Raw genomic sequence first — 23,661 nt, 5'->3', positions numbered from 1 at the left:
TGCAGGTCAGGGGTCGCATTACAGCCGCGCTCTGAAATCACCTGTGAGTCGGCGCGCACGTCATTCTGCATACCCGATGTGGGTGTACACAAGTTACTACGGACCTGTTGCACTCCAACTCTTATCACAAACATTTAACTCTCCTCTGCGGTGAAGCCTTTATTGAAGTTGAAATAGCATACGATATTTAATCTAGGAACATTTATCCAGGTAAGCTTAATGCATTGTTTGATTAATTTGTCACAGGTGCAATTTATTATACACGTTTGTAATTGATTTATGTTTTTCTATAATCAGTTGAAATGTATAAATGTGTAGTCTATATAAAACCTTGTGTGCTCGTGTTCTGAGTAAGTAAATGGAAATGACCTGTCCATGTTAGTGTTGACGTTCGTCTGCATATCATACCAGTGATTAAAGTGTTTAATTTATTAAGTGGCATGTCAAAGTGAGGTCTCTCTCTAGGCAACTTGGATTACTATCATTTAATTTTGCATACCAAAGAGTTCAAGAAACGTTGGCTGCATGCACACAGGCAGCCCAATTCTGGTCTTTTTTTACATTAATTGGTCTTTTGACCTATAGCATCAGCTCTGAAAAAGATCTGATGTAAAAGAACTGATGTGATTGGTCAAAAGACCAATTAGTAGGAAACAAATATTAGAATTGGGATGCCTGTGTGTTGGTGCTGCTCTGTAGTGAATGTGTGATTTATCTTTAGGGCATGGTATTTGAGGTAGTTTAACAATAAGGAAAATCCATGGTAACAGAAGGATGCTGACACTCACATTTGACAAAATCCCATTTACTTGAACAGTGCAGATGCAAAGTTTGGTAACAGAATGATGACAGAAAAAGCAGAAATTGTCATTCTGTTACCAAATGTTACACTGTTCAAGTAAATGGGCTTTAATTACATTTTAAGTTTTAAGTTGTTAACAGTAGTCCTTGTGCATAGAGTTGTGTGGTTTGTTTAACTTCGCAGTCCTTGTTTTTTGTTTGACATTTTAAAGTGAAAAATCTGAGTTGGCATCATTCTGTTACTGTGGAATTGCCTAATAGCTACAGTATTCTCAAATGCCTGTTTGTTTGACTAGGCAGGGACCGGACCCCTTTATACCCCCTGGTTTATTAAAAAATGGTACTTTCTGTCAGTGATGTGGTTCGCTAAGGTATAAGTCCCAAAATAGACTATAATTTTCCTAAGATTCTGAGAGCAGACTATTTGAGACTACTGTGATTAGGTTTGCTTATGCCCACTTGTTAAAAAAATAATAATAATGTAAAAAAAACAGTCCACTCTTCTCCATTGGGCTCTCTACCTGTTCTGCTTAATAGGACAATATGTCTTTGAATAATGGCTTGGGTCAATGGAATCAACAAAAACACTCTTTACTTTTATTGATTTCCTTCAAAATGGAAAGATTGTCGGCCGCCACCCCTGCCCGGATTCAAATCAAATTGTATTGGTCACATGCACATGGTTAGCAGATGTTATTGCGAGTGTAGTGAAATACTCTTGAGTGGCCCGCCAGATTTCCACAAAAGGAAAACTGGCTGCATTCCAGGGAGAGGACCAAGAGCACTCCAATGGCATCTCTCGGTCTCCTCTGGATCACAGGTCATACCGTTCCACTGTTCCCAAAGTACCCTGGCCCGTTACATAATGGAGAGAGACATCAGTTTGTGTGGTGTGCTGCTGCTCTCCATCTGTCAGAGATCGAGGGGATGTATACTGAATATAAGGCTTGACACTAAAGAGCAGGGCTGTATTGAGTTGGAGCGATTACAGAGTAAATCATGTGTAGAGAAGACAACTCCTTATTCTAAACCACAGATAATCATCTTGGTTTGATCATTTCTTTCTGAATGACCTTTAGCATTGAGTAGAAATAAGTAGTGTTGTTTCTAGACCCTGCGTGATTCTGTTGATGATCGTTGGCGACAGTGTAGCCTGCTCTGCTCTTACCCACAATGCTCGTCACATGGGCCCGGGTGTCGGAGTTAGCTGAGCTGCACCTGCCAGCTAATGTCAGCCTCCTGATTTAGCCACTCACACGTTATTAGAACCATTCAGCAACATGTGTCCACTTCTCTTGAAGGTCATGTGGACACTGTTTGTGTTCAAGTAATGTTTATTTTACGTGTGTAAGGCAAGACAAAAGGAATTGCACACAGATGAACTATTACTATGCAAAAAAGAGCAACTGAAAATGGACTTTCCACCTTTTTAAGAAGGCTGTGCATGGGTGGGTACTGGTGTAACAATTTTATTGTAGGGAGGAATGTTGCTTCTATGTAACAATTTTTTATTGTAGGAAGGAATGTTGCTTCTTTGGTCACCACTTGTCCACCACTTGTCCAGTTAACTTGAGTAATGCAGATGAAGTTACCAAAGTGTTTTCCCATTCAGGTGTCCAGATTCAGAGCTGCAGTGTGAGTGAAGAGGGTATCCACAGCTCAGAGAGTCAGAGGTCACATAAAGCCTGCAGAACCAAAAAAACAACCCCCAAACTGTTCACTCCCAGCAAGCCCAGCTTCCAGAACTCAAGAGACTTTGGAGGCAGTAGCATGAGCAGCAGTGTGGCTGACCTGCCCACCTTCTCCCCCAGCCTTTTTGCCCCCAGTGCCTTCAACTATGCTCGGCCACGCCAGTTCATCCAGTCTCAGCCAGCCTTTCAGGCCACCAGCTACAATGTCGCCCAGGCTCTGCCTCAGCCCAGCGGGAACAGCAGCAAGGCCTCTCCTTCCTCTTCCAATCTGAGCTTCCCCATTTCCACCCCTGCATCCTCACAGCTGACGGTGTTCCCTCGTGATCCTCCTCCCTCCACTGCCCAGTCCATGTCCCCCTCTTGCGCCCCCATGCGCTCCACTATCACCCTCACCCCCAGGGCCTATGCCAGTGTCCCAGCCCCACCTGAGCCCAAGCCCAAGTCCTCTCCAGCTGCCTTCCTCTGCTCTGTCCTGCCCTCTCAGTCCACCCCACATTACAAGCCTGCTCCCATGTCTATTCCTCAGCCTCTATCCCCAGCTCTCTCCCCAAACCCCCCCAACCCTCTGCCCAAGCCCAGGTTTGATGCCTCCCTGCACATGGGACAGGGACTGTCTCTCCCTACACAGAGCCTGCCTATGAGTCAGTTTCCCCACTCTCCACCCCCGCCCCCGGTTTCCATGCCACAGCCCCCCTTTCCTCCTCCCTCATGTGTGTCTCTGCCTCCTAGCTACAGAGGGACCCCAAACATGTGAGTTTCTCTATTTTTGAACAGTAAATAAAACGTCTAAACATTACTAGTATGTAATAGCATTACGTTTTTAGTGTTAATGGTTGCCTTCTGGCTATCCCGTTCTCATTCCCTCCCCAGCCTTCCCAAGCCCACCCTGAAGAAGGCTCCTGTTCCTAGGTCAGGGTCCCGCAACACGGATGACGATATCCAGGGCTCCAAGGACGCCCTGATCCAGGATCTGGAGAAGAAGCTGCGTACCAAAGAGGCCCGTAGGCAAAACAGCCAGGTATCCCTTTTAACAAACTGACCTCGTGTCAGTGGGGAGGGAAATTGTTTTTGTGTGGATATACAGTATCAGTCAAGTTTGGACATACTTACTCATTCATGGGTTTTCTTTATTTTTACTATTTTCTACATTGTAGAATAATAGTGAAGACATCAAAACTATGAAATAACACATATGGAATCAGGTAGTAATCCAAATATATTTTATATTTGAGATTCTTCAAAGTAGCCACCCTTTGCCTTGATGGCAGCTTTGCACACTTGGCATTCTCTCAACCAGCTTCACGGGGTAGTCACCTGGAATGCATTTCAATTAACAGGCATGCCTTGTTAAAAGTTAATTTGTGGAATGTCTTTAATGTGTTTGAGCCGATCAGTTGAATTGTGACAAGGTAGGGGAGGTATACAGAAGATAGCCCTGTTTGGTAAAAGTCCATATTATGGCAAGAACGGTTCAAATAAGCAGAGAGAAACTTTATTCCATCATTAATTTAAGACATGAAGCTCAGTTAAAACGGAACATTTCAAGAACTTTGAAGTTTCTTCAAGTGCAATCGCAAAAACCATCAAGCGCTATGATGAAACTGGCTCTCATGAGGACCATCACAGGAAAGAAAGACCCAGAGTTACCTCTGCTGCAGAGGATAAGTTCACTAGAGTTACCGGCCTTAGAAATTGCAGCCCAAAGAAATGCTTCAGAGTTAAAGTAACAGACACATCTCAACATCAACTGTTCAGAGGATTAAAGGACACCAATAAGAAGACTTGCTTGGGCCAAGAAACATGAGCAATTGACATTAGACCGGTGGAATTCTGTCCTGTGGTCTCATGTGTCCAAATTTGAGATTTTTGGTTCCAACTGGCGTGACTTTGTGAAGCAGAGTAGGTGAACATATGATCTCCGCATGTGTGGTTCCCACCGTGATGCATGGTGGTGGGGTGTCTTTATTGGTGACACTGTTGGTGAGTTATTTATAATTCAAGGCACACTTGACCAGCATGGCTACCACAGCATTCTGCAGTGATACGCCATCCCATCTGGTTTGGGCTTAGTGGGACTATAATTTGTTTTTCAACAGGACAATGAACCAAAACACCTCCAGGCCGTGTAAGGGCTATTTGACCAAGAAAGAGAGTGATGGAGTGCTGTATCAGATGACCTGGTCTCCACAACCCAATTGAGATGATTTGGGATGAGTTGGACCTTGGTGAAGGAAAAGCAGCCAACAAGTGCTCAGCATATGTGGGAACTCCTTCAAGATGGTTGGAAAAGCATTCCTCGTGAATGCTGGTTGAGAGAATACCAAGAGTGTGCGAAGCTGTCAAGGCAAAGGGTGGTTTTCTTTTGAAGAATATAAAATATATTTGGATTTCTTTCACTTTTTTTTTTGGTTACTACATGATTCCATATGTGTTATTTCATTGTTTTGATGTCTTCACTATTATTCTACAATGTAGACAATAGTAAAAAAATAAAGAAACCCTGGAATGAGTAGGTGTCAACTTAGGACTTGTATGTATGTGGATAGGGAAATGTAAAATATGTGAGTCAAGACAGATGCTACACTCTAAATGTTAGTTTATTCCCAAACCACATTAAATAAGTGTTTGTTTACTCCACTACCGTATGAATGCTGTACATGAAAATGTATGGTTCCTATTTGATTTGAACCCATATCAGCGTACATCAGACCATTTAATACCACAATGTGGCCCTGGCAATTATGCAAGAGAAAAATATGGATTTAGTAATTTATCATTCCCTTGTAGCCTTCCTGTATTAATGTCATTCATGTCAAGGACACAATATCCTTGATGCCAGTTTCATTCTTCATTAGAAACCAACTTCCAATGAATGGAGGCTTCAGTGGAATCCCAGGGGCTTAGTGGACCAGTATAATATGATCAACACAGGGTAGCTGTTGTGTTGAAATAGACCCAATAACATTGGAGGCTGCTCTATGGACAGATTTACTGGCACAGCTGGTCCCAATTCACTCCCTACCCCTTCCATTTTTTGCAGATCTGAAGCATCTTAATAGGTAGAAAGATTTCAGTGGTGGAATTTCCACCATTTGCTTCCAATTAACAAATTGGGACCTACTGGCATTTTGCAAGTATACTGACTGAACAGTGGCTGATTTCCTGTCTGTCTCTTGACAGAAGCTGTCCTATGAGGAGCGCATGGCTCGGAGGTTGCTGGGTCCAGATAACGCTGCCTCTGTCTTTGAGAATTCCTCTGACTCACAACCCGCCCAGGTATAATCTACGCATATCACTTCTACATCATCCAGTACAGCCCATTTGGTTTGTAGGAAAGTTATTTAGGGAGGTACCTGCACTTAGACATTTACATACATTTGATATTTGAGTCATTTAGCAGACGCTGTTATCCAGAGAGACTTAGTGCATTCATCGTAAGATAGCTAGGTGGGACAACCACATCACAGGCATAAAAAGTACACTTTTCCTCAATACACTAGTTCACTTAGCTCAAGTCATTGTATATTTTAAGGATACATATTTTGCCATGCTACTGTATGTTTCCAGATGTTCTGATAATAGTTTGTCAGGCTGGGAGCCGTCGTTACTAATAGTATGTGGGTTTTGAGTTAGACGGGATGTTCCCTGTACCGTGTGTGTGACTAGTCCCCTGTCACTGTCCATCACCCCTGAGTCCTCCTCACACAATGGGCCTGGCCTCTGGCTCTGTTGTCCTCTTCAGTCACAGGAGATAAGTCTACAGCCAATCCACAGTGCTCTTCAAAGAATGCAGCTAGAAATAGCAGGGGTGAAGATTGTGTGCCAAAGCAGCATTTTCCCAGGGATTTGTAGTGTAGGATGCTGGGAAGAGACCACCACACACACAGTAAAATACACGTGCCCACACCACAGGTATAGCCCTCTACATCCAACCATCCCCATTGTCCTAGGCATAGTGTCATGTACTTACAAAGATTAGCAAGTCTCTGGTTATTTAAAAAGGTTGTTTCAAAGTAATGTATTTCAGGAGAAGGTGCAGCCTTGAACCTAGACAACCTTTGTGGGTCAACTTTAGTGTTGGCTAGTTTAGAGGCAGAGATGAATCGCAGCCTATAAACAGTATAGGAATGGTTTTACACACACAGATGGGTCCATTGCATACTTTTAATTCCCAAATCTCTCTGTCTTCTCTTGCAGCCAGAATCACCAGAGGGATGTAACACCGGAGGAATATGGTACCTTTTACCAACGGACGGCAAAAGCATGTGCAATATTTGATAGTACATTACATACTGGTATACAGATTTGCTGCTATGGAATGTGCACTGCATCACATAATGAAGCAGTAGGTGATGAGAGGAGACCAGAAAGAGGGGCGCAGTGCTCCACGTGAGGGTGAAGATGTGTGAATGAGGCTTGAGGTCTGGGATTGGGAGGCAGGTTGTCTGATCCGGGTTGGGTTTCCTGGCACTGCAGTGTGTTTGTACCGTTTCCACCGTCTACCACGGGCTCCGGTTCCCCCCTGGCCATGCCGTAACGAGGACAATTATAGACCATGTACTGAGCGTTCTGACATGTCTGTGTGGCTTCCTCACTGGGATTTCCTGGGATTGCCTTGTCTTCCAATGATGATAAACTGTATGTAAAGGGCACAAGCTGTGCTGCTTGAAGTGAGTTGGTTTAGGATCCATGGATGGACTTGTTGTTAATTTGCTTGTCAATGTTATGGGGTTTTCTGTACGGTTCAGCATGAATGGTGATGCAGCACAATTCATTAGTTCAATTAGCTCTCTGAAGCTGAAAAGATGAGTGAGCTCTGTTGTCTGCATGAGAACTCATTCAGCCATCAGAACAGTTATGAATGAAAGCACCTTTGTTCCTATTCTCTCTCCTTCTGCTTTCTCGCTCTTTCATTCTCTCTCGCTTTTTCTTATTTTTTTCAAGGGGCAAACACCACTCCGGTACTGATGTCAACGAGGGCTCAGCCATCCAGGAGAAGTGCTATGCTCCACGCTTCATCCAGGTCCCCCAGGACCTCACGGTGGAGGAGGGCAGGTTCTGTAGGATCCAATTCAAGGTACAGAACTGGATACGCTCTAATCAGTTTAGTAATGCATGTTGATAACTGGACTCATTCAACATTTATAGCTGGGATCCATTTCCTATGTAGGAACTTATTTCTGAGGTATCTTCTGTCAAGACCTTGTTGAACTATGACACTGACTCATGCAACACTTTTATTCAAGTGTAATGAAAGCCTCTAGTGACCAAACATGAAACCCAATAGTCCCTGTGACTAGAATAACCAGGTTGTAAAAGCTGCGCTATACTCCCTATCACCCCCCACTCTGGGCCCTTGCACTACGCCCCCTCATGACCCCCTAGTAGTCCACACTACAGTCCACACTCTCCTGGGTCCTATTCATTAGCACACACCGTAGCAATTTATTTTCTTATTGGGCATTTCAGGTTGTCCCTCCCTGTTTGTCAGTTTTTTCCCTAATGAATACACCTCTGGCTGTGCCTTCAGGTGGGGGGTCTGCCCACACCAGACGTGACCTGGTACCTGGATGGTAAAGCCATCCGTCCAGACGACTACCACAAGATGCTGGTGTGTGAGAAGGGCGTGCACTCCTTCATCATTGAGATCGTGACGGTGCATCACGCCGGAGTCTACGAGTGTATTGCCAGGAACCGCGCCGGGGAGAACCGCTTCTCCATGAAACTGGAGGTTATCGGTAAGGGCTGTTTTGACTACTGTCAAATAATTTCCCATCGCTTAGCATTGATGACACTGCTCCACCTTCACCCCAACCCCTCTCACCTCTCCAGCCCAGGAGGTGCTTCGTCCCCCTACCTTCGTCCAGAAGATGCTGAACTCTCGTGCCTTGGAGGGGGACACAGTGAGGTTAGAGTCTAAGGTGGCTGCCTCCCCTCCACCAAAGCTCTTCTGGAAGAAAGACAAAGACATGCTACGCATTGACCCCACCAGAATGAGGTGGGTGGAACTTCAATTCCATCACTTTCAGGGTGTTTGTATACCTTTTTTTAGAAGGAGAAATACTCACAGTAGAGATTGTAATTTCTGTCCCTTAGCTGAGTAGAATATATCTGAAGTGTACATGTGCTAATTAGCTGATATAGCTTTGCTAGGTAACGTGAACCTCTTAGCTGAAAGTGAGGTTCTATTGATTCCATGAGAGGTTAACCCAGGCCTGACGTTTGTCCCCCAGCCTGTACCAGGACAGCACAGGAAGTCAATGCCTGCTCATTGAGAGGCTAGTCAAATCTGATGCAGGCTGGTACACCCTGTCTGCCATCAATGAGGCCGGCATGTCCACCTGCAATGCCAGACTGGATGTAGGAAGTAAGTAGACCTTGTGCGTTTGTGCGTGGTTTGAAGTTAAGCACAGACTAGTGTTCAGTTCGGAGGTAAATTGGCTGTTCCTTGTCCATGGTAGCTGTTTAGAATTCACCTCAGAAACACCACAAAGGCTTTGGCCATCAACCCCCTGTGGCCCTACACAGCTGTCCTCATGCTGACATCTGCACTAGTGGGACAAGCGGGGATTACAGCTGAGACAGACAACATTGTAACCTTGCACTCAGAATGTCTGCTATGGCAGGGCAGTGAAATGGCATACTGCACTATTGTACCATGAATTACCAGTGTTGTAGAATAACTTATGTACTGTAGCAGCAGGGGGAAATGTTCTGTTATTCAATATTCGTAGCACTTTCTCCTGTTAGAATGAAGCAGAGGGGCCTCTTTCTAGCTTGCATTTCTCCAGTGTAAATGGAGGGTAATTCCCTGGAATGTATCCCTTGTCCCGCAAATGGTTGCCATGGCAGCGCATGTTGTAAAGGCTGAATTAGAAACCCATAGTAGATATATTATTACTAGGGAAATGCGGGCCTGGCTGGCTATTGTATTTCCCCTTGATCACATAACATGCCATCTGTTACGCGGACCGAGAGTGGCCATGAGGTGAACCTCCATTCAGCCTAGCTCGCTGAAGTTGTCAAGTCTGTAATAGATCAGGTGAGAGTGCGTATTTTGCTCTGTCCACTCGGGCTTACTAAATGGAAAAACTGACGACTTTGCTCATATAATTGTCTCAGCGCTGTAATAATCAGGCTTCAACTGTGCAGTAACATTTGGCCGTGCACTCTGCTGACCAGAAGGAAACCCCCAAGGGTTGAACCTGGAGCTGGGGCTTAATACATCTCTTATATAAGCTGTTATTTTAGGAAACTCTCTTAGGATAGCAACACATTCCTCCTGTGGATTAGGAGATCCAACCATTTCTCAGATTGTTTTAAATAATAGGTTGGTAACATTTATGACAATGACCGGCTTTATTGAAATGTTTTATTACCTGGCTCAAACACACTTCCTCTTATTGCATTAGAGGTTCAAGGGTTCTATTCTGAATATATCCTGACCTTTTTATTTCATTCTGTCTCTGCAGCTCGCACCAACAAGCCTGCCCCCCCTACAGGCAAGCATTTTAAAGTCCCCCTACTCCGCCATCTCCCCATCCCCGGACCCCCCAGCACACGGCCCCCTGTACGAGAGTGAGGAGCTTTAGACGACACTAAACCAGCAGTATAATAACCTGTTGTACCCCTCTGCTCCACTTTATACTGGTCTGTCAGTCTGTCCACTGAGACGGTCATGTTGTCTGTGCCTGGGGGAGGAAATTAATCAAAGTTTTGAGGAAGCAGATATACCCACAGTGCCTCAGTCTCAATCAGGACACCTCACCAGTCCCCGCATTTGTCAAATGCACTTTAGTTTGAGCCCTTCTGTTGTTTTTTTTAGGGTGGGCTGGTCAGATGGTTCAACATCATCCTCTAGTATGGTGAATCTTACCTGGCCTGAGCACAGACCTTTGTCAAATGCTGTCTCTGTGGTTTGCTGTTCTAGTTAGAGAATGAATCATGTATTGTCTCCAGATATAACTCTTTTGAAGTTCCTTTACAAAAAGCAGCATTTATGACTGCTGCTTCAAGTGAGACTCTTTCTGGTTTTAAAAAGGTAACATTATTTTAATGTATAAAGTATTTATTGGACAATTCTGAAATGTAAATGGTTGCCTTCACACCCAAATGTACGACCTCTGTCTGATTCTGACCATAGAAAAACGTTTAAGTCTTATGTATGTAAATGAATGCGTAATAAAGTTTTACAACACAGGTGGTCTCATTTCACTTTCTAAATATCAAATGGAGTATTTATAGATTGGAAGCATTGTAGCCATGCAGTTTTCCTATTTATTTTATGAAAAAAAAGATCAACATTTTAACTTGTTATTCAGATGACTGACCTCTGATCCCAGTGTGTGAAGTGAAAACCTAGCAACCACAGAAAGTCGACGCCCTTTGGACCAAGGGGAAGTCTCTTCCTCTTTATCCTGTGCTGATGAATAAGGCCCAGATGTTTCGTACACAATCATGCCCTCTGTTAATCTGGCTGCATTGGGCCCCTCTGGGCTGTCTTCTGGTGAATCAGAATGTGCCTTGACTCACACTGCTGTTTATCCTGTTGCCTAGTCACATGTACATATCTACCTCGTACCCCTGCACATCGACTGGGTACGGGTACCCTGTGTATATAGCTGTTATCGTTACTCACTGTGTAAGTAAGCATTTCACTGTTAGTCTACACCTGTTTACAAAACGTGAGGCATAACATTAAGTGCTTGACAATGTCCTCTACATACTCCATGATAGACATAGTAAAAAAAAAAAGGAATAAATGGTGGTCTCTCGCTCTGAGTATAGTATGGACATTGAATAGTCCATTTGTTGGGGAAAAGAAGTTTGGTCAACTGACTGCAGCCTTGATGGTTTCCCAATAATATCATGGAGCGACCAGAGGGGAAAAGTCTGACATCTGAGCGTTCAAATCTCCACATCGCTTTCCTTGTCGTTGTCATGGTCACCATCGTAGAACTCATTGGCTGCCTCTGGCCTGTAAAGACAAGCTATTTAGTTCCAGACTATCACACACCATACCAATGTCAGTTGTTCACACATACGATATACACTAAGGCTGGGATTCAATCCAATCGTGTTGCCGGCAATGTGCGTGCAGACACCACATCCACGGTAAATGCTGCATTTGTTGGCTCAATCAGAAATCAACTTTAAAAATGGCGCATTGTCCAAATCTGCAATCAGATTGAATCCCGTCCTTAGCTGGTCCTATTGATTCCATAACTAACATGTATAATAGAACATATGCTCCTGTGTGTCACAGAGCTGGGACGATAAAACAAATGACATGACTTCCACTTACCGAGGCATGTTGCTACACAACACTCCTGTAGATTGTTCTAAAACAAATGACATTGACTTCCACTTACCGAGGCATGTTGCTACCCAACACTCCTGTAGATTGTTCTAAAACAAATACTTGGTCAACCGTAATGGGCTTTGCATTATGTTGATTCCTGCTATGAAAGTATCTGCCTGTCCCTGTTTCGCTGCTGTGTGAGCGAGCCACTCCCTTCCCCCACTGTGACACCAAGGAGGGAGAGATGCATTCTGAGAAGCATATGTAGGGCGTGTAGGCCATCATTGTAAATTAGAATTTGTTCTCAACTGACTTGCCTAGTTAAATAAAAATTTAAGAAAATGACTGTTGCTCAAACTGCTATTGTGGGAAACATTTAAGCAACTACTGTTCTAGCTACAGAGAGGAAAGTCACAGCTTTCTGTATAATTTTTTCTCACCTCTTGATATAGGGTTCATGACACCACTTTAGAACCGCAGTAGACTAGTGTAATGGGCTGTGGTTTTGACGTGCCCGCAGGGAGTAATTTGCAGTGAATAGGCCTACAAATCAGCTGGGCAAGACAATCTGGACGCTCTTCCTAAAATTATCCGACGCCATTCTTGCAACCCCTATTACTAGTCTGTTCAACCTCTCGTATCGTCGGAGATTCCTAAAGATTAGAAAGCTGCCGTGGTCATCCCCCTCTTCAAAAGGGGGTGACACTCTAGACCCAAACTGTTACAGACCTATATCCATCCTGCTCTGCCGTTCTAAAGTCTTCAAAAGCCAAGTGAACAAACAGATCACTGACCATTTTGAATCCCGCTGTGCAATCTGGTTTCCGAGCTGGTCACGGCTGCACCTCAGCCACGCTCAAGGTACTAAACGATATCATAACCACCATCGATAAAAGACAGTACTGTGCAGCAGTCTTCATCGACCTGGCCAAGGCTTTCGACTCTGTCAATCACCGTATTCTTATCGGCAGACTCAATAGCCTTGGTTTCTCAAATGACTGCCTCGCCTGGTTCACTAACTACTTCTCAGATAGAGTTCAGTGTGTCAAATCGGAGGGCCTGTTGTCCGGACCTCTGGCAGTCTCTCTGGGGGTACCACAGGGTTCAATTTTCGGGCATATCTTATCTGTATATCTAAACGATGTCACTCTTGCTGCGGGTGATTCCTTGATTCACCTCTATGCAGACGACATTCTGTATACATCTGGCCTCTCTTTGGACACTGTGCCATACAACACTCCTTCCGTGGCCTCCAACTGCTCTTAAATGCTAGTAAAACTAAGTGCATGCTCTTCAACCGATCGCGGCCCGCACCCTCCCGCCCAACTAGCATCACTACTCTGGACGGTTCTGACATAGGTATTTGGCGTTGTCCACATTTTCTAGGTGTCTGGTTAGACTGTAAACTCTCCTTCCAGAATCGTATTAAGCATCTCCAATCCAAAAATTAAATCTAGAATCGGCTTCCTATTTCTCAAACAAAGCCTCTACTCATGCTGCCAAACATACCCTCGTAAAACGGACTATCATACCGATCCTCGACTTTGGCGATGTCATTTACAAAATAGCCTCCAACACTGTATCCAGTTTGCTGAGTAGAGTCTATCACAGTGCTCTCTGTATTGTCACCAAAGCCCCACTGCAACCTGTATGCTCTCGTCGACTGACCCTCGCTACAGTTGAAGTCGGAAGTTGACATATACCTTAGCCAAATACATTTAAACTCAATTTTTCACAATTCCTGATATTTAATCCTAGTAAAAATTCCCTGTCTTAGGTCAATTAGGATCACCACTTTGTTTTAAGAATGTGAAATGTCAGAATAATAGTAGAGAATTATTTATTTCAGCTTTGATTTTTCATCACATTCCAGCTAGTATTTAGTTAGCAATCTAGTGATTTGAGTTCCCACTTCCTCAGGTGGTGAATAATATTGTCAATATGCACAAAGATTTAGCAAATTCTCTGAACTGTCATAAATCAAATCTAGATCATATTTTGACAGGTTGCACATCAATCATGCATTTCCTGTATTGTTTAGATTTTTTTATTTTTTATTAAAAAATTCAACTTACTTCCTGAATCATAGGCTACAATCTCAGTTTTCTTACTTGGCACTGGAATTTATTTTTTTGGACTAGAGCCCTGCCGCTAATGCCAGGTAACTTTCTATTTAAAAAAAAAAGTTATTTATTGCATAAAAGTTATATTTATCCCAATTGGACTTTGTTCATAACGCCTAGATCAAGCACCCCCCAAAAAATAATTTATTGCATATTCTTATTGCATATTCAATAAATGTACATTTATTGCGATATGTATTCCCCCCCACCATATCACCCAGCTCTAGCGTCACATAAGGCAGAGTGTGTTGACCTGGAATAGTTGTCCTCTGAACCCCTCTCATCTGGGTCTCCCTCGTCAGTGCGCTCGTAGCTCAGGATGTCCGAGGGCACATCGTGGATCTGGACACTGGGGGAATGGTTCAACATCTTCAAGTTCTCAAAGACCGTCGAACGGATCTGCTCCAGGTACTAAACAAGCACAAGATGGAGATAAATGACTTACACCATGGAGAGAATTCTGTTTGAGTTGTTAAAACAGTATGTAGACTGTGGTTCAGAAAGAGAGAGGGAGGACCGCATGCTGTATGTCCTCAAACTGACCTGTCGGGAGTTCTGGTTCTCTATCCTGGTGCTGACATCTGGGTGGAGTGTGAAGTCTGGGGCAAAATACTCAAAGTACTCTGGAGGGGTGAGGAGAGAAAATTAGCAAATGGAAAAAAACAGTGGCAGAAGAGCTTAGGCTTGCTCGCTTACCGCTATAGGGCAGCTCATCACTAATTGGCTCATCAACCAGGAGGGAGGTCTCATAGGTCCTGGAATAGAAGAGCAACAGAGTTCATTCTTAAGTGGTTCCATATACACTGTGAGAATGTTCTCTTGGTCTCCATCAAAAACAACTGTCACCTAATCGCCCCACTATAGTCCAGTTACAGCACTGAGAGAAATGAGCCCTCACCAGCATCTGGCCACATTGCGTACTGTGTACCCTCCTCCTCCCAGTACCAGCAGGGGAATCCTGAAGCTCTTCACAAACTCCACACACTCCCTATAGAAAGCATATACCCTGGGTGAGACAGTTTACCATAACCTGACTCCTGTGTTAACCAAATCCTGTACCAATTTCTCTATAATCCCTTAAATTTGCTCTCCTACCAACAGGTGGCAGTACATCCTCATAGAGTACATTGAATTCCATCCTCCAAACATGTATCCTTATCTCTATTAAGACACTTACCCATAAAGCTGTATTCAAAGGCCATTTAATACTGATGTAAGTGTTGGTGAGGGTTATAATGTATTATTTATTGAGCAAGACACCTACCCATGGCCTCGTATACTGAGGTTGAAGCACCCTAATCTGTCACAGCCCAGAGAGTCAGCCCCACACTGTCAATGACAAAAGGTGCATGTGAGTCCCATACTCAATACCACAATTCATGCAAAATACCACTGATGATCTCTGGCTGCCAAATTATCACCTGAAGAACGATACAGGTTGGCTGGTAGAAGTCCACCACTTGCTTGATGACTGGCTGAAAGAGTTGCCTGTAGCCTAAAACAAAGTGATATGTAAAGATATTGGACACATGGAAGAGAATTCATCCTTTCAATCATTTTAGATATTGACAAAGTGATATAATTGAAACCCTATCAAACATAAGGAAACGTCTTGTTGGATATTATCCTGCATACTATCAGACCTTCTGAACTGTAACAGCCATCAGATAGATGTAAATAGTTTAGAGTGCAGGTAAACTAACAGTCAGGCAGCATAACATCTGATAATAGCACTCCCCAGAGACATCTCACTGGCCTCAGTCTAATAGCATTATCAGAGTGGAGCGCCAGAGAGCCAGCCTGAGTGGGAGATCCAGGAAGGACACTACTCACTCTGGTCATCGATCCCATCCCGGAGAGGTACGTTCAGGCAATAGTACCGGCCACTCTCAGCCCCTACCTCATACATGTCACCTATGGGACAAAACAGACAAGATTTGTTTAACAAATAATAAGCTCATTAAGACAACCTCTATTGTACCATAGAGATATTCAATCATTTAGTCATTAAGACAAACTCAAATCAAATTTTATTGGTCACATACACATTGTTAGCAGATGTTAATGTGTCTAGTTCAGACAGCGCAGTAATATCTAACAAGTAATCTAACAATTCCCCAACAACTACCTAATACACACAAATCTAAAGGGGTGAATGAGAATATGTACATATAAGTATATGGATGAGCGATGGCCAAGCAGCATAGGCAAGGTGCAATAGATGGTATAAAATACAGTATACACATGTGATATGAGCAATGTAAGATATGTAAACATGATTAAAGTGGCATTATTTAAAGCGGCATTGTTTAAAGTGACTAATGATCCATTTATTAAAGTGTCCAGTCATTGGGTCTCAATGTAGGCAGCAGTCTCTCTGAGTTAGTAATGGCTGTTTAGCAGTCTGGTGGCCTTGAGATACAGTGGGGGAAAAAAGTATTGAGTCAGCCACCAATTGTGCAAGTTCTCCTTCTTAAAAAGATGGGAGAGGCCTGTAATTTTCATCATAGGTACACTTCAACTATGACAGACAAAATGAAAAAAAAAAAAAAGGTATGGCTAGGCCACTCCAGGACCTTGAAATGCTTCTTACGAAGCCACTCTTTCGTTGCCCGGGCGGTGTGTTTGGGATCATTGTCATGCTGAAAGACCCAGCCACGTTTCATCTTCAATGCCCTTGCTGATGGAAGGAGGTTTTCACTCAAAATCTCACGATACATGGCCTCATTCATTCTTTCCTTTACACGGATCAGTCGTCCTGGTCCCTTTGCAGAAAAACAGCCCCAAAGCATGATGTTTCAACCCCCATGCGTCACAGTAGGTATGGTGTTCTTTGGATGCAACTCAGCATTCTTTGTCCTCCAAACACGACGAGTTGACATTCTCCCAATCTTCTTCTGGATCATCCAAATGCTCTCTATAGCAAACTTCAGACGGGCCTGGACATGTACTGATTAAGCAGGGGGACACGTCTGGCACTGCAGGATTTGAGTCCCTGGCGGCGTAGTGTGTTACTGATGGTAGGCTTTGTTACTTTGGTCCCAGCTCTCTGCAGGTCATTCACTAGGTCCCCCCGTGTGGTTCTGGGATTTTTGCTCACCGTTCTTGTGATCGTTTTGACCCCACGGGGTGAGATCTTGCGTGGAGCCCCAGATCGAGGGAGATTATCAGTGGTCTTGTATGTCTTCCATTTCCTAATAATTGCTCCCACAGTTGATTTCTTCAAACCAAGCTGTTTACCTATTGCAGATTCAGTCTTCCCAGCCTGGTACAGGTCTACAATTTTGTCTCTGGTGTCCTTTGACAGCTCTTTAGTCTTGGCCATAATGGAGTTTGGAGTGTGACTGTTTGAGGTTGTGGACCGGTGTCTTTTATACTGATAACAAGTTCAAACAGGTGCCATTAATACAGGTAACAAGTGGAGGACAGAGGAGCCTCTTAAAGAAGAAGTTACAGGTCTGTGAGAGCCAGAAATCTTGCTTGTTTGTAGGTGACCAAATACTTATTTTCCACCATAATTTGCAAATAAATTAATTAAAAATCCTACAATGTGATTTTCTGGATTTTTTTCTCTAATTTTGTCTGTCATAGTTGAAGTGTACCTATGATGAAAATTACAGGCCTCTCTCATCTTTTTAAGTCGGAGAACTTGCACAATTGGTGGCTGACTAAATACTTTTTTGCCCCACTGTAGAAGCTGTTTTTCAATCTCTCTGTCTCAACTGTATCTGTATTTCTGGTTTTAACAGATACTCATATGGCTTGTCTTACCTGTCCCTGGAAAGAAGTAGTTCCCGTACTTGTGGAAGGATACAGTCATGACCCGATCAGTCAGGTAGAAGGCTTCCTGCACCCCATCACCATGGTGAATGTCAATGTCTATGTACAACACACGCGGGTGGTACCTAAACGGACATTTACATTATTAGTTGTTAGAGATCCTTAGCGGGACGTGAACCCCGAAATGGACAAAAACATAATAAAAGACTGTAGGAGTGCTTTGCTCTTACTTCAGAAGCTCCAGTATACTGATGACAATGTCATTCACATAGCAAAATCCAGAGGCCTGAAAACCAAAACAAATTAAATCATGATATCAAAGAGCTGTACATAAGCAGGTGACCAGAGGCCGTAGAAATAAATTGTCTTGACAAAGAAACAAATGTTGCATAATTCTTACCTCAAATTTCTTAGCATGATGAAGACCCCCGGCCCAGTTGATGGCGATGTCACATATCTGCAAAGCAACGGTCCCGATCATTGATCAAATATAAATCTGGTCAACAATTTACCTGGCTGTATAAATTGCTGAATGGGTCTTAATAAATATGTCTGATCCGTAAATAGAATACATTTAACAGAAAATAAGCTGACTGCTGGGGGGGGGGACATACCTTGTGGTTTAGCTGTGTCGCTCCCTGTAGAGATGCTCCTGTATACCTGGAGCAGAACTCAAACAGGCCTGGGAATACAGGGCTGACAGAGGACACGTTACCTTTATACAGGCCACATAGATAGATCAACAGCTGCACATTACACTGATCATAATATTACACGAGTCAAAAGAACATCCTGCAGGGCCTCCTGGGTGGTGCAGTGATCTAGGACACTGCATCGCAGTGCTAGCTGTGCCGCCAGAGACTCTGGGTTCGAGCCGGGAGGTCTATGGGGCGACGCACAATTGACCTAGTGTCGTCTGGGTTAGGGAGGATTTGGTCGGTAGGGATATCCTTGTCTCATCGTGCACTAGCGACTCCTGTGGTGGGCCAGGCGCAGTGCACACTAACCAGGTCGCCAGGTGCATGGTGTTTCCTCCGACACATTGGTGCGGATGGCTTCCGGGTTGGATGAGCGCTATGTTAAGTAGCAGTGCAGCTTGGTTGGGTTTCGGAGGACACATGGCTTTCAACCTTCGTCTCTCCCAAGCCCGTACGGGAGTTGTAGCGATGAGACAATTGGATACCACGAAAAGGGGGTAAAACATTTTTGAAAAGAACATTCTGCACTTTGACAAATATATATTAAGCACAAAATATCTTATGAATCCAAATATACACCAGGCAGTAATGTAATACATTATAGAAGATAAGACATTCTCACCAGTCGTCCCCAACATTAAAGGTGTTGAGACTCTTTGTGAAACCCTGCATATTGTTGGGGCTGACCTTCTGCAGAAAGTCAATGTAATCTTCTGAGTGGAATCGGCACATGTCATGTTGTGAGGCTTTGTATGGTTTAAAAACCTGGGGAACAAGGACCAGTCAAATTAACATGGTGTCAAGAAGGACATGAACTTGTCTGGTTTAATCGGGGTGTATTCATTTAGCTGATTCTGTTGCAAAACGTTTCTTAAATGAAGCAAACAGTCTTAAACAGGGAGGGACCAATAGAAACCCTTGTTTTAGTTGCAAAACTGTTTGGACTAATGATTACATCTCCAGCCTTCTCAGCATGTTGATCATCAGCGGTACTTACCTGCATCTTTTTGTAGAGGCCATAGTGCAAAACAAGGCTGTGCGTCAGCGAGAGACGATGGGGTTTCATAGGGTGACCAGCACCTTGATAAGGAAAGGAAAACATGTGTCAGTGTGTTGTCATCTCATACGCAGTTATCAGTGTCCGGATTTCTCTGTGGTTCTTCTGCGTGATGCTATCATTCATAACATGCCAGCTAAATAGCTGTAGAATAAAGAAACTCTTGCAAACACATGACTAATAGCTAGTAACGTTAGCGAGATCAATTCACCTGATTGCTAGCAGAAATAAGAATCTAATACCAACTTTAGCTATCTAGCTAATCACAAACTGAAGAGGAAACAGTAGGTAGCCTAGCGGTTAAGAGCGTTGGCCAGTTACCGAAAGGTCGTTGGTTCGAATCCCAGAGTTGACTAGCTGAAAAATCTGTTAATATGCCATTGAGCACTTAACTCTAATTACTTCTGTAAATTGCTCTGGATACGAGTGTCTGCTAAATAACAACAATTTAAATAGTTAGCTAGCCGGCTTCTTAATCTGCTTCGTGCCTTTTGTAACCAAAATGAATCTTACCATAATGAAAGTTCCCCACATCCGGATCATAAAAATATGCTGTTCTGTTGGACATTGCAAAAGAGACTTCTTGGTTTTTCTACCGTTCGCTAGGTATTTGTTCGCTACTGTAAATGTATCTTTCCTTCATTTAGAAAGTGGTCGCCATTGTAAACAGCGAGTAAAACGTACGTCATTGTCCAGCGACAAGCGAGGTGGGCGGGCAAAAACAGTACCAAAGATTATGGACGGTGTACCCGATTTACCACCTATCACCCCATTAAAAAGGTGGAAACATTTTACCAATCACACAATTCATATGGTGAATGTGGTATGTCACACGCCACGTGTGTGGTACGCGTTACCTTTGAATAGTGATTCAGAACCACACATTGTACTGTGTGATACGCGACATTTTCAATGGTGATTTTAACTAAGACTGAGTGCGCATGTTCGTCATAGAAGCCAACCCCAAAACCTTTCCCGGGAGTTTGAATGGTGTGATTGGTAAAATGTTTCCACCTTTTTAATGGGGTGATTGGTGGCTAATCGGGTGAATATCCGCCCTATCAATGGGAGTCGTTGACCACAAAGCGGTATGGCAGGCTGTCCTAGCGCCCACCTATGCATTCTTTGGATTGGTGGAATTGTATTTTTGTAACAAAGAATATAACCTTTATTTAGCCAGTTAGGCTAGTTGAGAACAAGTTCTCATTCACAACTGCGACCTGGCCAAGATAAAGCATAGCAGTGTGAACAGACAACAACACAGAGTTACACATGGAGTAAACAATAAACAAGTCAATAACACAGTAGAAAAAATATTTTAAAAAGAGTTTATATACATTGTGTGCAAAAGGCATGAGGAGGTAGGCGAATAATTACAATTTTGCAGATTAACGAGTGATAAATGATCAGATGGTCATGTGCAGGTAGAGATACTGGTGTGCAAAAGAGCAGAAAAGTAAATAAATAAAAACAGTATGGGGATGAGGTAGGTAAATTGGGTGGGCTATTTACCGGTGGACTATGTACAGCTGCAGCGATCAGTTAGCTGCTCAGATAGCAGATGTTTAAAGTTGGTGAGGGAGATAAAAGTCTCCAACTTCAGCGATTTTTGCAATTCGTTCTGGGGAATGTCCTGGGGAATGTTCTTGTTACTTACAACCTCATGCTAATCGCATTAGTCTACGTTAGCTCAACCTCAAGGGGGGAACCCACCAATCCTGTAAAGGTTAACTGACTTGTCTAGTTAAATAAAGGTGATTTTTTTTATTAAATAGACATATGGCGGAAAGCTTTAATTCTTGTTAATCTAACTGCACTTTTCCAATTTACAGTAACTATTACAGTGAAAGACTACCATGCTATTGTTTGAGGAGAGTGAACTTAAACATGTATTAATAAACCAATTAGGCACATTTGGGCAGTCTTGATACAATATTTTGAACAGAAACGCAATGGTTCATTGGATCAGTCTAAAACTTTGCACATACACTGCTGCCATCTAGTGGCCAAAATCTAAATTGCGCCTGGGCTGGAATAATACATTATGCCCTTTCTCTTGCATTTCAAAGATGATGGTACATCTTTTATTATATTTTACCAGATCTAATGTGTTATATTCTCCTACATTCATTTCACATTTCCACAAACTTCAAAGTGTTTCCTTTCAAATGGTACCAATAATATGCATATCCTTGCTTCAGGGACTGAGCTACAGGCAGTTAGATTCAGGTATGTCATTTTAGGAGAAATGTTTAAAAAAAGGGCTAATCCTTAAGAACAAATTCTTATTTAAGATGACAGCCTACACCAGCCAAACCCGGACGACGGGCCAATTGTACGCCGCCCTATGGGATTCCCAATCACGGCCGGTTGTGATACAGCCTGGATTCAAATCAGGGTGTCTGTAGTGACGCCTCTAGCACTGAGATGCCTTAGACCTCTGCGCCCCAAGGGAGCCAAATCAACCAATCAAATGTATTTATAAAGCCCTTTTTACATCAGCAGATATCACAGAGTGCTATACAGAAACCCAGCCTAAAACTACAAACAGCAAGCAATGTAGAAGCATAGTGGCTAGGAAAAACTCCCTAGAAAGGCAGGAACCTAGGAAGAAACCTAGAGAGGAACCAGGCAGAGGGGTGGCCAGTCCTCTTCTGGCTGTGCCGGGTGGAGATTATAAGAGTACATGGCCATTAAAGGCCAGATTGTTCTTCAAGATGTTCATAGATGACCAGCAGGGTCAAATAATAATCACAGGGGTTGTAGAGGGAGCAACAGGTCGGTACCTCAGGAGTAAATGTCAGTTGGTTTATCATAGCTGAGCATTCAGAGGTCGAAACAGCAGGTGCGGTAGAGAGAGAGAGTCGAAAACAGCAGGTCAGGTACAAGGTATCCCGTCCGGTGAAACAGGTCAGGGTTCCATAGCTGCAGGCAGAACAGTTGAAACTGGAGCAGCAGCACCAGCAGGTGGAATGGGGGCAGCCAGGAGTCATCAGGCCAGGTAGTCCTGAGGTTCAGATCCTCCGGGAGAGGAGAAAGAAAGGGAGAGTGAGAGAATTAGAGGGATCATACTTAAATTCACACAGGACACCAGATAAGACAGGAGAATTACACCAGATATAACAGACTGACCCTAGCCCCCCCGGCACATAAACTATTGCAGCATAGATACTGAAGGCTGAGACAGGGTTGGGTCGGGGGACACTGTGGCCCCGGTTTGTTGCTCCAGTACCTTGCCGTTTACCTTCGCATCCCTGGGCCAGACTACACTCAATCATAGGACCTACTGAAGAGATGAGTCTTCAGTAAAGACTTAAAAGTCAAGACCGAATGTACGTCTCTCACATGGATTAGCAGACCGTTCCATAAAAATGTAGATCTGTAGGAGAAAGCTCTGCCTCCAGCTGTTTACTTAGAAATTCTAGGGACAATAAGGAGGCCTGAGTCTTGTGACCGTAGCGTACGTGTAGGTATGTGCGACAGGACCAAATTGGAGAGGTAGGTAGTAGCAAGCCCATGTAATGCTTTGTAGGTTAGCAGTAAAACCTTGAAATCAGCCCTAGCCTTAACAGGAAACCAGTGTAGAGAGGACTGGAGTAATGTGATCAAATTTTGGGGTTCTAGTCAAGGTTCTAGCAGCCGTGTTTAGCACTAACTGAAGTTTATTTAGTGCTTTATCCGGGTAGCCGGAAAGTAGAGCATTGCAGTAGTCTAATCAAGAAGTGACAAAGCATGGATTAGTTTATCTACTGTACATCAGTTTTGGACAAAAAGTTTCAGATTTTTGCAATGTTACGAAGATTGTAATCTAGTTTTAAATATTCAATTAAGGTTGTTGAGGTCAACCGCCTGTATTCAACGGAGACGCTATACTACTTGCTTCATGTCATGAATATGCATAGCCATCTCGAGAGAAGTCCGATATAACGTAATTTTTTCTCAAAGTTGCCAGGATGTCACGTGTACACTCGAAACAATTTAAGCATTACGAAACTTCTATTCGATCAAATAAACCTCACATAGCAAATAAGCCATTAATTGTTTTGTTTACCAAACTTGACACTCTCGCTTGGTGGTCGAAACAGCGAAAAAACGCCACCTGCTGGAGGGAGACAGATTTTCTGCCGATTTGGGCCTCTCTTCCTCTTCGTCTCTGACAGTACCAAACAATAAAGTCTGTGGGGCGGGGACAGAAAGAGGGGCTTGGGAA

The 23,661-nt window shown here is 43.5% G+C and overlaps 2 protein-coding genes across 2 annotated transcripts; one reads left to right on the top strand and one right to left on the bottom strand.

Annotated features, from left to right (window-relative positions):
- The first annotated feature begins 32 nt into the window (after window positions 1-32).
- On the top strand, window positions 33-10,074 carry LOC112256036 (myotilin). The gene is made up of 10 exons (XM_024428976.2): window positions 33-210; window positions 2,414-3,242; window positions 3,363-3,510; window positions 5,673-5,768; window positions 6,690-6,727; window positions 7,437-7,569; window positions 8,023-8,230; window positions 8,325-8,490; window positions 8,726-8,859; window positions 9,965-10,074. The coding sequence occupies exons 2-10, from the start codon at window positions 2,572-2,574 to the stop codon at window positions 10,072-10,074; spliced, it is 1,704 nt and encodes a 567-aa protein (XP_024284744.2). The 5' UTR covers window positions 33-210; window positions 2,414-2,571.
- A 468-nt stretch (window positions 10,075-10,542) lies between these two features.
- On the bottom strand, window positions 10,543-20,201 carry LOC112256037 (histone deacetylase 3). Its single transcript, XM_024428978.2, has 15 exons — window positions 19,965-20,201; window positions 19,392-19,474; window positions 19,017-19,159; window positions 18,311-18,392; window positions 18,097-18,153; window positions 17,927-17,982; window positions 17,688-17,821; window positions 15,750-15,830; window positions 15,338-15,411; window positions 15,181-15,245; window positions 14,815-14,904; window positions 14,613-14,671; window positions 14,460-14,539; window positions 14,170-14,327; window positions 10,543-11,469 (listed from the first exon to the last, which is right to left on the bottom strand). The coding sequence occupies exons 1-15, from the start codon at window positions 20,017-20,019 to the stop codon at window positions 11,400-11,402; spliced, it is 1,287 nt and encodes a 428-aa protein (XP_024284746.1). The 5' UTR covers window positions 20,020-20,201; the 3' UTR covers window positions 10,543-11,399.
- Window positions 20,202-23,661: the final 3,460 nt, after the last annotated feature.

This window comes from Oncorhynchus tshawytscha, linkage group LG08 (assembly GCF_018296145.1).
Source record: "Oncorhynchus tshawytscha isolate Ot180627B linkage group LG08, Otsh_v2.0, whole genome shotgun sequence".
NCBI lineage: Eukaryota > Metazoa > Chordata > Actinopteri > Salmoniformes > Salmonidae > Oncorhynchus > Oncorhynchus tshawytscha.
This window is presented reverse-complemented; position numbering and strand designations above follow the sequence as displayed.